The following is a 14,861-nucleotide window of genomic DNA, read 5'->3' on the forward strand; positions in this document are numbered from 1 at the left end:
AAAATAGAATAAGTGTTCCAAAGAGTCGAGCGGAGGAAGTTGGCTTTATAGACAGAAAAAGGGCTGAAGAAAGCAGAAGCGGAGAACAAAAAGCGTATTGGTCACTTCAAATTACTTTCACTGCGAGGAGGGGACAGGGAAACAACAGTAGAGAAACATCAGGTTACTCCAGGTTAAGGACTAAAACAGGAAACTTAATTGTCATGACGATTGCATTTTGAAACGGCCTGGTTGGAAAATTGGCTGTTGTCTCTCTTTCCTGACTTCTCAGAATGTCAGATACAACTTAGTTTTAGTTTAGTGACTTGGAACTTTAGCATGGGTGACTCTTGATTCTTAGTCTGATCTGTTGAGACCTAGTGCAGGAACGTAGTTCAAAACAATGGCCCCCTATAATTTAACAGTATTACCAGCTTTCTCCATAAAATGAAAAGGATAGTGTTTATACATGTGGAACAGTTGTACTAGGAAAAAAAAAAAAGCTTTGAAAAACGTACTGAATCCAAAAGAATTTGCATACACGTTTAGCCATTTTAAAACAAAAAGGGCACCAAGTGGCCACATACAAGACTGTTAATTAAAACCGCATTCAGGATTAAGGGATGCTCATTACACAAGTGAAAATTTTAAATTTGACAGCCCTTCAAAGGAGTTCGTGTAATCAGCAGACAACCAGCGTGTGTGATGCTAAGAACCTGGAGCTGAAAAGTCAGCACTCTTTTTTTTGAGACAGAGTCTTGCTCTGTCATCCAGGCTGGAGACCAGTGGAGGGATCATGGCTCACTGCAGCCTCCACCTCTTGGGCTTAATCAATCCTCCCATCTCAGCATTCTAAATAGTTGGAAACTACAGACACGAGCTACCATGGCTGGCTAATTTTTTAATTTTTCGTAGAGAGGAGGTCTCACTGTGTTGCCCAGGCTGGTCTGGAACACCTGGGCTAAAGCGATCCTCCTGCCTAAGATGATCAGCACTCTTTTTCATAAGCAACTCTGTATACCGCTGTGTGCCAGGCACTTTACATGTATCATCTCATTTAACCTCTCACTGAGTAACCCTAGGCAAGTCACTCGTCTGGATTTTAATGTTCCAGGAAGTTGACTTAGTCTTTAGGCTCCTTTCCATAAAACCTGTACAATGATTCTGTGACTTCTTGCACATCTTAAGTACAGCAAGTTGGATGCCTGGCCACTTTAGTGTAATGAGGCAGGGGGTACCTAGCCTTTCTCCTGCCTGCAAAGAATAAAGGCCAACAGGAAATTGAGTAACACTCCTAGTTATTTAGATGGGAGACGATTTAGATCTGACTCAAACCTGAAAAGGGTGTAATATTAGTCATGTATTGCATCCGTGACTTTCCAATTTAGGTCCAAACTCTTTGTTTAAAGAAATATATTAAGAATTTCAAGATGGCAACAGCAGGACATTAAACCAAGTACAAGGTCCTTCTTAGCGTAGGCCCTGGGTGACTGCACAGGTACCCATGATGCTGACCCTTCCCAGAAGTGATACAATCCTAAGATATTTGGTCCAGTTAAAGTGCACAGGAAACTGAGATGTCACTCTGCTAATTTGTAGAACAAGAGAACAGTCACATAGAGTAGAGCCCTAACTTTCAGGAGTCTCCTCTGGACTAATGTCAAGGCACAGTATGCCCTTGGGAAAGCCATTTAACTGCTGCAAACTCTTCAGAAAAGGCAGAGACCAGGCTTTCTCTAAAAGGGCCTGTAAGGCTCCAATTCCTCATTTTGGATTGGGCAGGAACTCATTTTGTTTTAAACCTATTACACACAGGAACTGAAATGGTTAATTTTACATGTTAATTTGGCTAGGCCATAGTGCCAAAATGTTTGATCAAAAATTATTCTGGCCAGGTACTGTGGCTCACACCTATGATCCCAGCACTTTGAGAGGCCCAGGTGAGAGAATTGCTTGAGCCCAGGAACTCAGGACCAGCCTGGGCAACATAGTGAGACCTCATCTCTACTGAAAATTCAAAAATTAGCTGGGAATAGTGGCATATGCCTATGGTCCCAGCTACTTGGGAGACTGAAGTGGGAGGATTGCTTGAGCCCAGGAGGTTGAGGCTTCAGTGAGCCATGATCATGCCACTGCACTCCAGCCTGGGTGACAGAGTGAGACCCTGTCTCAAAAAAACAAACACCAAACCTCTTTCATCTTTTATATAGTGGCCAGAAGAATGAATTACCATGACTGACAAGGCTTTGGAAACAAGACAACCCCTTCACACATCACAAGGACTGGGAAAGGTAATCAAGTAGATTTTGCAGTATGTTCAGAAGTGGTAAGTGGTATGGAGAAAAGAAGAGTAAGGAGGAAGAGTAGGGACAGGTTGTATGTATACTTAAATACGGTAATTGGGGTGGTAGGGCAGTCCTGATGTCACTTTCTCAAAGACTTGAAGGAGGTAAGGGAGTAACTATGAGAGATCTGAGGGAAGAATATCACTAGATACTCTTAGAGGGATGGCTAGTGCAAAGGCCCTAAGAGGGGAGCAAGCTTGAAATGTTTTCTTAATAAGAGCAAGGAGGCCAGTGTGGATAGAGTAGAGTAAGCAAAAGGGAGGGAGATCAGGGATGAGGGCAGAGAGGACTAGGGACCAGGTTGTGTGGGGCCTTACATACCAAGGTAAGGACTTAGGCTTTTCTCTAAGTGAAATGAGGGGAAGCCATTGGAGGATTGTGAACAGAACAGTGACATGACCTGACTTCTATTTTATTTTATTTTTCTCTCATAGTTCTTGTCTCATACTGACTTATATTTTAAATTACTCTCACTACTGGGTTGAGAGTAAACTGTAGGCAAGTAGTGATAGAAGTAGGGATGTTCGTTAAGAGGCTGATGAAGCTCAGGTTGGTGGCTCACACCTGTCATCCCAACACTTTGGGAAGCTGAGGCAGGGGGATCGCTTGAGCCCAGGAGTTCAAGACCAACCTAGGCAACATAGTGAGACCTCATCTCTACAAAAAATCTTTAAAAAAATTAACTGGGCGTGGTAGTGCACTCCTTTAGTCCCACCTGCTTAGGAGGCTGAGGTAGGAGGATCACTTGAGCCCGAGAGGTCAAGGTTGCAGTGAACTATGATCAAACCACTACACTCCAGCTTAGGTGACTGATCAAGACCCTGTCTCAAAAAAACTAGACAAGTAAACCATTATTCTGGTTGTTTCTATGAGGGTGTGATATGGTTGGGTTGTTGTTATGGGAAGTCAGGGACCCCGAACAGAGGGACCAGCTAGAGCCGTGGCAGAGGAACATAAATTTTGAGGATTTCATCTTAATATGGACATTTTTCAGTTCTCAAATAATACTTTTATAATTTCTTATGCCTGTCTTTAATCTCTTAATCCTGTTATCTTCGTAAGCTGAGGATGTATGTCACCTCAGGAACACTGTGATAATTGTGTTAACTGTACAAATTGATTGTAAAACGTGTATTTGAACAACATGAAATCAGTGCACCTTGAAAAACAACAGAATAATAGCGATTTTTATGGAACAAGGGAAGACAACCATAAGGTCTGACTGCCTGTGGGGTCAGGCAAAAAGAGCCATATTTTTCTTCTTGCAGAGAGCCTATAAACGGACATGCAAGTAGGAAACATATTGCTAAATTCTTTTCCTAGCAAGGAATATTAATAATAATACCCTGGGAAAAGAATGCATTCCTGGGGGGAGGTCTATAAACGACCACTCTGGGAATGTCTTCTTGTACAGTTGAGATAAGGACTGAGACAAGCCCTGGTCTCCTGCAGAACCCTCAGGCTTACTAGGGTTGGGAAAACTCAGCCCTGGTAAATTTGTGGTCAGACTGGTTCTCTCCTCTCGAACCCTGTTTTCTGTTGTTTAAGATGTTTACCAAGACAATACATGCACCACTGAACATAGACCCTTATCAGTGGTTCTGCTTTTGCCCTTGCCCTGTGATCTTTGTTGGACCCTTATCTGTAGTTCTGCTTTTGCCCTTTGCCCTGTTCCCCTCAGAAGCATGTGATCTTTGTTAGACCCTTATCAGTGGTTCTGCTTTTTGCTCTTTGAAACGTGGTCTTTGTGCCTACTCTCTGTTCTTATACCCCCTCCCCTTTTGAAACCCTTATTAAAAACTTGCTGGTCTGAGACTCAGGCGGGCATCATGGTCCTACCGATATGTGATGTTACCCCTGGCAGCCCAGCTGTAAAATTTCTCTCTTTGTACTATCTCTCTTTATTTCTCAGCCGGCTGACACTTACGAAAAACAGAAAGAACCTATGTGGAAATACTGGGGGCAGGTTCCCCCAATAAATTGTGTCCTCACCCAAATTTCATCTTGACTTGTAGCTCCCATAATTCCCACTTGTCATGGGAGGGATCCAGTGGGAGGTAATTGAATCATGGGGGCAGGTCTTTCCCATGCTGTTCTTAAGATAGTGAATAAGTCTCACAAGATCTGATGCTTTTATAAAGGGGAGTTCCCCTACACAAGCTCTCTTGCCTGCCACCATGTAAGATGTGCCTTTGCTCCTCCTTCAACTTCCCCCATGATTGTGAGGCCTTCCCAGGTATGTGGAACTGTGAGTCACTTAAATCTCTTTCCTTTATAAATTATTCAATCTCAGGTATGTCTTTATTAGCAGCACCAGAACAGACTAATACAGTAAATTGGTGCTGATAGAGTGGGGCGCTGATGTAAAGATACCTGAAAATGTGAAAGTGACTTTGGAACTGGGTAACAGGCAGTTTGGAGGGCTCAGAAGGCAGAAAGATGGGAAAATTTGGAACTTCTTAGAGATTTGTTGAATGGCTTTGGCCAAAATGCTGATAGTGATATGGACAGTAAAGTCCAGGCTGAGGTGGCCTCAGATGGAGATGAGGAACTTGGGAACTGGAGCAAAGAGGACTCTTGCTATATTTTAGCCAAAAGACTGGTGGCATTTTGCCCCTGCCCTAGAGATTTGTGAAACTTTCAACTTGAGAGAGATGATTTAGGGCATCTGGCAGAAGAAATTTCTAAGCAACAAGGCATTCCAGAGGTAAACTGGGTACTGTTAAAAGCATTTAGTTTTATGTATTCGCACAGATAGGGTTTGGAATTGGAACTTATGTTCAGAAGGGAAGCACATTAAAGTTCAGAAAATTTGCAGCCTGATGATGCAATAGAAAAGAAAACCCCATTTTCTGAGGAGAAATTCAAGGGGGCTGCAGAAATTTGCATAAGTAATGAGGAGCCAAATGTGAATCACCAAGACAATGGGGAAAATGTCTCAGGTCATGTCAGAGGTCTTTACAGCAGCCCCTCCCATCACAAGCCAGGAAGCCTAGGAAGAAAAAATGGTTTTGTGGGCTGGGCCCAGGGCCTTGTTGCTTTGTGCGGTCTTGGGACTTGGTGTCTTACATCCCAGCTGTGGCAAAAAGAGCCCAACGTATAGCTTAACTGTTGCATCAGAAGGAGCAAGCCCCAAGCCTTGGTGGCTTACATGTAGTGTTGTTTCTGAGGGTGCACAGAAGTCAAGACTTGATGTTTGTGTACCTCTGCCTAGATTTCAGAGGATGTATGGAAATACCTGGATGTCCAGGCAGAGGTCTGCTACAGGGGCAGAGCCCTCATAAGCGAACTTCTGCTAGGGCAGTGCAGAAGGGAAATGTGGGGTGTTAACACCCACAGAGAGTCCCCACTGGGCCACTGCCTAGTGGAGCTGAGAGAAGAGAGCCACCATTCTCCAGACCCCAGAATGTTAGATCCACTGACAGCTTGTACTGCACACCTGGAAAAGCTGCAGTCACTTAATGGCAGCTCATGAACGCAGCCAGGAGGGGGTTGCACCCTGCAAAGCCACAGGCTGGAGCTGCCTGAGACCATGGGAACCCACCTTTTACATCAGTGTGACCTGGATGTGAGACATGGAGTCAAAGATCATTTTGGAGCTTTAAGATTTGACTGCCCTGCTGGATTTCAGACTTGCACAGGACCTGTAGCCCCTTCGTTTTGGCCAATTTCTTTCATTTGGAACAGGTGTGTTTATCCAATGCCTGTACCTCCATTATATCTAGGAAGTAACTAATTTGCTTTTGATTTTACAGGCTTATAGGGGGGAAGGGACTTACCTTGTCTCAGATGAGACTTTGGACTGTGGACTTTTGAGTTAATGCTGAAATGAGTTAATACTTTGGGGGACTGTGGGAAGGTATGATTGATTTTGAAATGTGAGGACATGAGATTTTGGAGGGGCCAGGGGTGGAATGATATGGTTTGGCTGTGTCGCCACCCAAATCTCATCTTGAACTGTAGCTCCCATAATTCCCATGTGTTGTGGGAGGGACCCAGTGGGAGGTAATTGAATAATGGGGGTGGGTCTTTCCTGTGTTGTTCTCATGATAGTGAATATGTCTTATGAGAACTGACAGTTTTATAAAGGGGGGTTCCCCAGCACAAGCTCTCTTGCCTGCCACCATGTAAGATGTGCCTTTGCTCCTCCTTCAACTTCCAGCATGATTGTGAGGCCTCCCAAACCGTGTGGAATTGTGAGTTAATTAAACCTCCTTCCTTTATAAATTACCCAGTTTGCAGTATGTCCTTATTAGCAGCATGAGAACAGACTAATACAGGATGTTTTAGGATGAAATTAACATTTAAATAGGTGGATTTCAAGTAAATCAGATTGCCCTCCATAATGTGGTGGATTTCATCCAATCTGTTGAAGGCCTGAATAGAACAAAAGACTGACCTACCTCAGGCAAGAAGGATTCTCCTAGCAAATGGCCTTTGGACTTGGACTTCAACTGCAACATTGGCTCTTTCCTGGGTCTCCAGCCTGCCAGCTAGCCCACCCTGCAGATTTTGGATTCTGCAGCCTCCATAATTGCTTGAACTAATTCCTTAAAATAAATTGGCCAGGCACGGTGACTCACGCCTGTAATCCCAGCAGTCTGGGAGGTGGAGGTGAATGGATCACGAGGTCAGGAGATCGAGACTAACCTGGCTAACACGGTGAAACCCCGTCTCTACTAAAAATACAAAAAATTAGCCGGGCATGGGGGTGGGTGCCTGTAGCTCCAGCTACTCAGGAGGCTGAGGCAGGAGAATGGCGTGAACCTGGGAGGCGGAGCTTGCAGTGAGCCGAGATCTCACCACTGCACTCCAGCCTGGGTGACAGAGTGAGACTCTCAAAAAAAAAAAAAAAAATCTCTCTTTATATCTATATCTATATCTATATCTATATCTATATATTTATCCTATTGGTACTGTTTCTCTTCTCTAGAGAACCCTAATGCAGAAACGTTGCACCAAGTGGATGGAGAATAAATTCATTCATCCCACAAATATTTGTTTAAATGGTGCATCAACCAGAATATTCCACTTTACATATGCCCTTCATTTTAAGAGATTTACATGTTTGAAGCACTTCTACATTCATATTTTTCATCTCTACTGTATTTCATCTGATTTTTGTGGTGGGCCCTAGAGAAGGTGTTTTAGGTTTAAAAAATATTTTATTGGCCAGGTGTGGTGGCTTATGCCTGTAATCCCAATACTATGGGAGGCTGAGTCAGGCAGATTGCTTGAGCCTCAGAGTTCAAGACCAGCCTGGGCAACATGGCAAAACATTGTCTTTACAAAAAATACAAAAATACATGGTGGCACACACTTGTAGTCCCAGCTACTAGGGAGGCTGAGGTGGGTTGAGCCCAGGAGGCCTAGGCTGCAGTGAGCCGTGAGCATGCCATGCCACTGCACTCCAGACTGGGTGACAGAGTGAGACCCTGTCTCAAAAAAAGAGAAAAAAGAAAAGAAAAAAAAATTATCGTTTGACTCCCAAATGAGATGTAAAAGTGACTTTCAAGTTTAACAGATACAATCATTAACTATAATTGCTTCAGGCCTTAAAACAATTTTATGTGGAACTGGTGTTCTTTATAGAAATTGTAATTGACAATAATGTGACTATAAAATGATAGCTGATGAGAAATAAGAGAATAGTAAAAGACAAATTTTGGGAGGCATCCCCTGCGCTTCTCAGTAGTGCTGGTGGAACTGAACGCTTATTGCCTACGGCAACAAACTCAACAGCAAAAATTAATACTGGCTCTTTGTTCTCCTCCATCTCATGCTCCCTGATCTCTCATTCCTTATTCCCAAATAACCCACCTGACCCCAAGTCCTTGTCTCAGACTGTGCATCGGAAAACCCTCACTTCTGATACCTAATAGTATAACAAGGGGTGAAACCCAACACACTAGTGGTTCTATATCCTGTTTTCAGGTATAAACAAAGCAGTGAAGGAAAATAAGACTTCCAAATGTAGGAATCTGTAGGCTTTAGCTTTACTAAAAGAATAGTCATACAATATCAAAGTTATAAAAATTACTTTATTTCAAATGTGAAAATATAAAAACCACTTACATATAAACTTTAAGAGTATTGAAAGATCTAACATTTAATTTTCAGCTTTAGCTCCTTACAAATGTACTTAAATTGAATGGAATTAACCTAAGTGTCCATCAACTGATGAGTGGATAAAGAAAATGTGGTGTATATATATATACCATGGACTATTACTCAGCCATAAAGAAGAATAAAATAATGTATTTTGCAGCAAGTTGGATGGAACTGGGGGCTGTTATCCTAAGGAAAGTAACTCAGGAATGGAAAACCAAATACTGCATGTTCTCACTTATAAGTGGAAGCTCAGCTATAGGTACACAAGGACATACACAGTGGTATAATGGACATTGGAGACTCAGAAGGGAGGAGGATGGAGGGGGCTAATGGATGAAAAATTACCTATTGAGTACAATGTACATCACTCAGGTGACAGGTACACTAAAAGCCAAGTCTTCACCACTATACAATTCAACCCTGTAACCAAAAAGTGTGTACCCCTAAAGCTATTAAAAAATTTAAAAGATACTATATTCATAACAGGCATAAATATAAAGAATATTAATCCTTAAGAGGGGAAAATATTACATTTTGTCACTGCTAAAAAGTGCAGAACTGCAGTGTTCAGTTTGTAGACTGACCAACACCCTCTCCATTCCAAAGGATTACTCAGACACAATTATAGGAACCTCATTGTTGTTGGCAGTGACTGGTGAAATGGCCACATTACCCATTTCTAAATAATAAGACATGAGGAGACATGAGGAGAGGTTTGCTGTGAGAAACTCTGAAAAAGAGTTATTCAAGTCTATGAAGGAGACTAAAAAAATGACTCATTTTCTTCCTCTGGTTGCTATGAGGTCTGAAGGGGCCCTTGGAACTGGTACAGCCATCATGCTACCAGAGTCTGAGAATGAAGCCAACACTAAAGATGGCAGAGCAGAGAGCTGGGAAGAACTAGATCCCTGGTGACATACTGAAGTGCTGGAGCCTGGCCTGTTTGAACATCTAGTTATGTGGGAATGTACATTTCCTTATTGTTTAAGCCATTTGCATCAGGAGTTTCTGTTACTTGCAGCCAAAAGCTTCCCAACTGAAACAAGGATTAAAGGTAGAGAAAAAGTAAATATTAACAGATGGTTATAAGGTATTGGGTGTTTTCTAAAATTTATCCTCTTGATGAATCAATTTCATTTATAGTAATTTTAAGTTTATAGAATGTCTTCCCCTCTGAATTGTCATTAATCATTTTTTATACTATCACATCTAACAATCTGTCCTCTCACATATTATTGCTGACAAAGACAAACCAAAAGAAGAAAATCAGCAAAATCTAGCTCTCTTTTAAGGTGCAAATAGATAGTTTCTCTTTTACAACCAGTTTCACGGTAATGGCAGTACACTTTTTCTGATGGGAGCCTGTAGAGATGGCACATGAAGGAAAGAATTCTAGAATCTTCTAATTCATTTTGAAAGATAAATATACAGCTAAGCACCTTCTTAAAACTCATAATATATCCTTCACTTCCTTGCTTCCTGGCCATATTAGGAGCATTCACATACATTTTTAATAACTTTCGTTTTTTTGAGATAGAGTCTTGCTCTGTCACCCAGGCTGGAGTGCAGTGGCACAATCTCGGCTCACTGCAACCTCTGCCTCCTGGGTTCAAGCGATTCTACTGCCCCAGCCTCCCAAGTAGCTGGGACTACAGGTGTGCACCACCACACCCGGCTAATTTTTGTATTTTTTAGTAGAGATGGGGTTTCACCATGTTGGCCAGGTGGTCTCAAATTCCTGACATCAGGTGATTCGTCTGCCTCCGCCTCCCAAAGTGCTAGGATTACAGGTGTGAGCCATTGTGCCCAGCTATTTTTAATAACTTTAAATAAAGACTGGGTGCAGTGCCTAATCGCTGTCCCCACAGGTATTAAAGTCTTTCACTGACTAGCAACACTGCATAGAGGTAACATCAAATGATCTCCTGCTGTACCATGTTGTACTCCCAAAGAAATCCCAGCACCTGGAAGGCCAAGGTGGGAGGATCAATTGAGTCCAGGAGTTCAGGACCAGCTTGGGTAACATAGCAAGACCCCATCTCTACAAAAAAATTTTTAAAAATAGCTAAGTGTGACGGCATGTGTCTGTGGTCCTAGCCACTTGCGAGGCTAAGCAGGCGGATGACTTGTGCCCAGGAGTTAAAAGGCTGCAGTGAACTAAGATTGCACCACTGCACTCCAGCCTGGGCAACAGAGTGAGGGCCTGTCTCAAAAATAAAACACTGCTGGGTGTGGTGGCTCACGCCTGCAATCCCAGCACTTTGAGAGGCTGAGGTGGGTAGATCACTTAAGAACAGGAGTTGGAGACCAGCTTGGCCAATATGGCAAAACTCCATCTCTACAAAAAATACAGAAAGTAACTGGGTGTGATGGCACATTCCTATTATCCCGGCTACTCAGGAGGCTGAAGCAGGAGAATTGCTTGAAGTTGCAGTGAGCCAAGATTGCACCACAGCACTCTAGCCTGGGTGACAGAGAGAGATTCTGTCTCAAAATAAATAAATAAATAAAAAATAAAACAAAACTTTACATAAAAGTAAAACATGCAAAATGCTAAGCAGTATTTGGAACAAGGTATTATTAGCTATTATTATTAGCAGTGTTCTACCTAGAGAGATCAAAATACTGTGCTAAATCTAGCACTGAGAGTGTCCCAGTGTCTCTCAAGCACCCACTAGTTGCTTTGTAAGGTATCTGCTTCCTTTCCTATAACTTGAGTTGCTTTACTCTTAGTACACTTGAAAAATTCAGTGTCAGGACTAGTATATTTTATTTTCAGACGCAAGCAGCAACTTTGGCATTTCTTATCACAAAAAAACTATATGAGAAAGCTGGCAAGCCCAGTGAACTTCCTGGCCGGAGAGGTTTTTCCATTAAAGGTGGTAAGGTTTGATCATCCACCATCTTTAGAGTTTGACCATTGAGTTGGACAGCTCTGCAAAGGGGAAAGATACACTGAGTTAACCAAGTGGTGCAAGCCCCACCTATCCCCTACAAAAGTCATGAAATCTTTATTAGACCAAATAAACTTTTGTGTGTGTGTGTGGCAGCCTATATTATATAACTTGTATTTCAACACTGTATCAGTTAGGCATTTGACTAGATAATCTTTTGAGTAGTTATGATAGAGACCATATGGACCCCAAAGCCAGAAATACTTACTGTCTGGCCCATTACAGAAAATGGAACACACACAATCTATACTAGGCAATATGATGGCGGTATTAAAAGGATAAACATGACACACCTTCTGGAATGGTGGCTATTTTATTTAATGGCCAATAATTGAAACTATTTCCATATAAAGCAAATAGATATGTAGAATAGAATGCAGTTTCTATGAATTTAGCATAAATGGTAGCCAATGAAATTTCTCACTTGTAACTACGCCCATAAACTGTCTAACTCCCCTCTCCCCGCCAGAGGTAATGCATTCATTTTCTTACTATTATTAAGAAATTTTGGTAGAATGCTGTGGTGAACCAAAAACAATTTGGCTAAACTACAGAACATTTTATATTTCCTATGTATTTCACTATTGGAATTCAAATTAAAAACTGTTGAATGTTTTTAAAAATTAAGGAAAAATGTTATTTCTTATACACACTTATTATTATTTAAATCAAATTAATGCATATTCACAGAAGCAAAAAAATATGGACAAGAGCTTATGAAGAAAAGTTTTAGTCAGCTGTAGATCTATTGATATTTTCATAATTCTAAATAAGATGCTTATATCCCTTTTCCTCAAATATGTTTTATATTGTGAACCAAGTTAGCACTCTTTAAATATTGAAAACTTGTAAGATTAGGCTGAGCACGGTGGCTCACACCTGTAATCCCAGCACTTTGGGAGGCTGAGGCAGACAGATCGCTTGAGGCCAGGAATTCAAGATCAGCCTGGCCAACATGGCAAAACTCCATCTCTACCCAAAACTACAAAAATTAGCTGGGCATGGTGGTGGGTGGTGTGCACCTGTAGTCCCAGCTACTCAGGAGGCTGAGACATGAGAATCGTTTGAACCCGGGAGGCGGAGGTTGCAGTGAGCTGAGATTGCACCACTGCGCTCCAGCCTGGGCGGTAGAGTGAGATTCTGCCTCAAAAAAAAAAAGAACCAAAAAAACAACAGAGAATGTATAAGATTAGTTACTGTCAGAGTTATATTTATATCATTTATGTAATACATGTAATGTATGTAGAACACTGACAACAGTGTCCTTTATATAGTAAACACTATAAAAGTATTATCTGTCATCATCATTATTACTTAGATAAATATACAAAAAGTAACCTAAGTCACCATAACCATTTTAAACATTTTGATGTATATCCATTCTTTCATCTATTTTTTAATGTACATGTATACAGTCATATGCCACATAAGGATGTTTTGGTCCACTACGGACCGCATATATGAGCGTGCTCCCATCAAATTATAAAATTATAATTCCTATTGCCTAGCAATATCATAGCCATTGTAATATTGTAGCACAACACATTAGTTTTCTGTGTTTAGATATGCTTAGATACACAACTACTTAACCCAATGGTAACTTGTATATTCACTACAGTAGCATGCTTTACAGGTTTGTAGCCTAGGAGCCACAGGCTAGTCATATAGCCTGGATGCATAGTAGGCTAGACCGTCTAGGTTTGTGTAAGTTCACTCTATGATGTTCACACAAGGATGAAATCACCTATCGACACATTTCTCAGAAGGTATCCCCATCATTAAGCAACACATCACTGTACACACCTTTTTTTTTTTTTTAACTTAAGTATGGGTATACTGTATTTTCTTAAAACTTGATTCTTCCCCCTGCCCCAGCACATCCTTTTTCTCACACTATTAAACATTCATCCACTACCTAATTTTAATGTCTGCACAGGATTCCATGGTGTGAGTATATGATTTACTTAATTCTCTAATGTTAGATATTTTTCCATGTAGCATTATTATATATATTTTTTCACTTAAAAAAATCTCTCACACCCTGTCCTCATTAAGCATCAGTGAGCAGAAAAACTGGTTTCCATTTTGACCTAATGAGATGCTCAGTCCTGGGTTCTGTAACTTAAGACATATCAGTAGCATGTGCATGATTGTGGCAGAGGCTAACATGCCTGCATTGCAGTTGTACTCAGTCTACATAAGTTGGTTTTGTTTAAAAGCCTGTATCACCTCAATTTTTAGATGGGGAGAAGGAGGAAATGCCATGACCATCATCAGGAAACCACAAACAAAAACAGGTCTTGAAAATATCTCCAACTGACAGTGTTAAGAGCCTGTTCTGCATGAAATTAAGAACTTTGCAAGAGTACACACAAAAGTTTTAGATACGCTCTTGGAGAGGATATTTTGCTACAAAGTTTAAAGGTAAATCTGGTCATTGCGAATTAATCCTGCTGTGGATAAGACGAGGTAGATGGGCAAGATATTATACCATTAGGCTATATTGTTTAATCAGCTGTACATTTATCTAAAAGATGTTACACATCTATCAAGGGTAAGCTTAATGTATGCTGATTATTTTCACATCAGGCTGGGCAATGAGGATGGGGTTTAATTTGGGTATAGTGTCTTATTTTATATTCTGAAGTCAATAACATGATGACAAAGAAATAGAAGATGTTTGTCAAATTTCAGATGAAATGAAGCTAGAGGTGATTAGCAAGCAACAGATTCAGCAGAAGTGGGGATGCTGGGCAAAATTTATGAGATAAATATAAAATACTGCCTTTATGTTAAAAGTATGTTCATTCAGTCCAGATAAGGTGGGTCATGCCTGTAATCCCAGCACTTTGGGAGGCTAAGGCAGCAGGATTGCATGAGTCCAGGAGTTCAAGACTAGCTTGGGCAATATAGTGAGACCTCGTTTCTATTTTTTTTAAAAAAAGTTCATTTAAATATTTATTAAATACTTACTATGCAGGACTCTAATAATTTTTAGGGCTGGGTGCAGTTATTCATGCCTGTAATCCCAGCACTTTGGGAGGCCGAGAAAGATCACTTAAGCTTAGGAGTTTGAGACCAGCCTGGGCAACATCATGAGACCTTGTCTCTACAAAAAATTAAAAAATTAGCCAGGTATGGTAGCATAAGCCTGTGGTCTCAGATACTCGGAAGGCTGAGGAGGAAGGACCACTTGAGCCCAGGCAGTGGTGGCTGCAGTGAGCTGTGATGGCACCATTACACTCCAGCCTGGGAGACAGAATGATACCCCTGCCTCAAAAATAATAATAATGATAGTAATGATTTTTAAAGGTGACTGCTGTTTAACTCTCTGAGGTTGTTAATACGAGCATGCATACAGACTGTGCACTCATAAACTTATCTAGGATACTTTTTTGCAAAATTTTAAAGACAAGAAGAGTATAAGTAATATATACTCATCAAAGAGAATTTAGGGGAATAAAACATTGTC

General features: G+C 41.1%; 1 protein-coding gene across 1 annotated transcript in view; it reads right to left on the reverse strand.

Annotated features, from left to right (window-relative positions):
* Window positions 1-8,347: 8,347 nt before the first annotated feature.
* Window positions 8,348-14,861, reverse strand: part of HPSE (heparanase) — a 42,840-nt gene continuing 36,326 nt past the window's right edge. Inside the window, exon 12 of the mRNA XM_003898674.5 lies at window positions 8,348-11,370. Within this exon, the coding sequence (XP_003898723.1) occupies window positions 11,211-11,370 (160 nt within the window). The 3' untranslated portion in view covers window positions 8,348-11,210. The remainder of the gene's footprint in view (window positions 11,371-14,861) is intronic.

Source organism: Papio anubis, chromosome 3 (assembly GCF_008728515.1).
Source record: "Papio anubis isolate 15944 chromosome 3, Panubis1.0, whole genome shotgun sequence".
Taxonomy (NCBI): domain Eukaryota; kingdom Metazoa; phylum Chordata; class Mammalia; order Primates; family Cercopithecidae; genus Papio; species Papio anubis.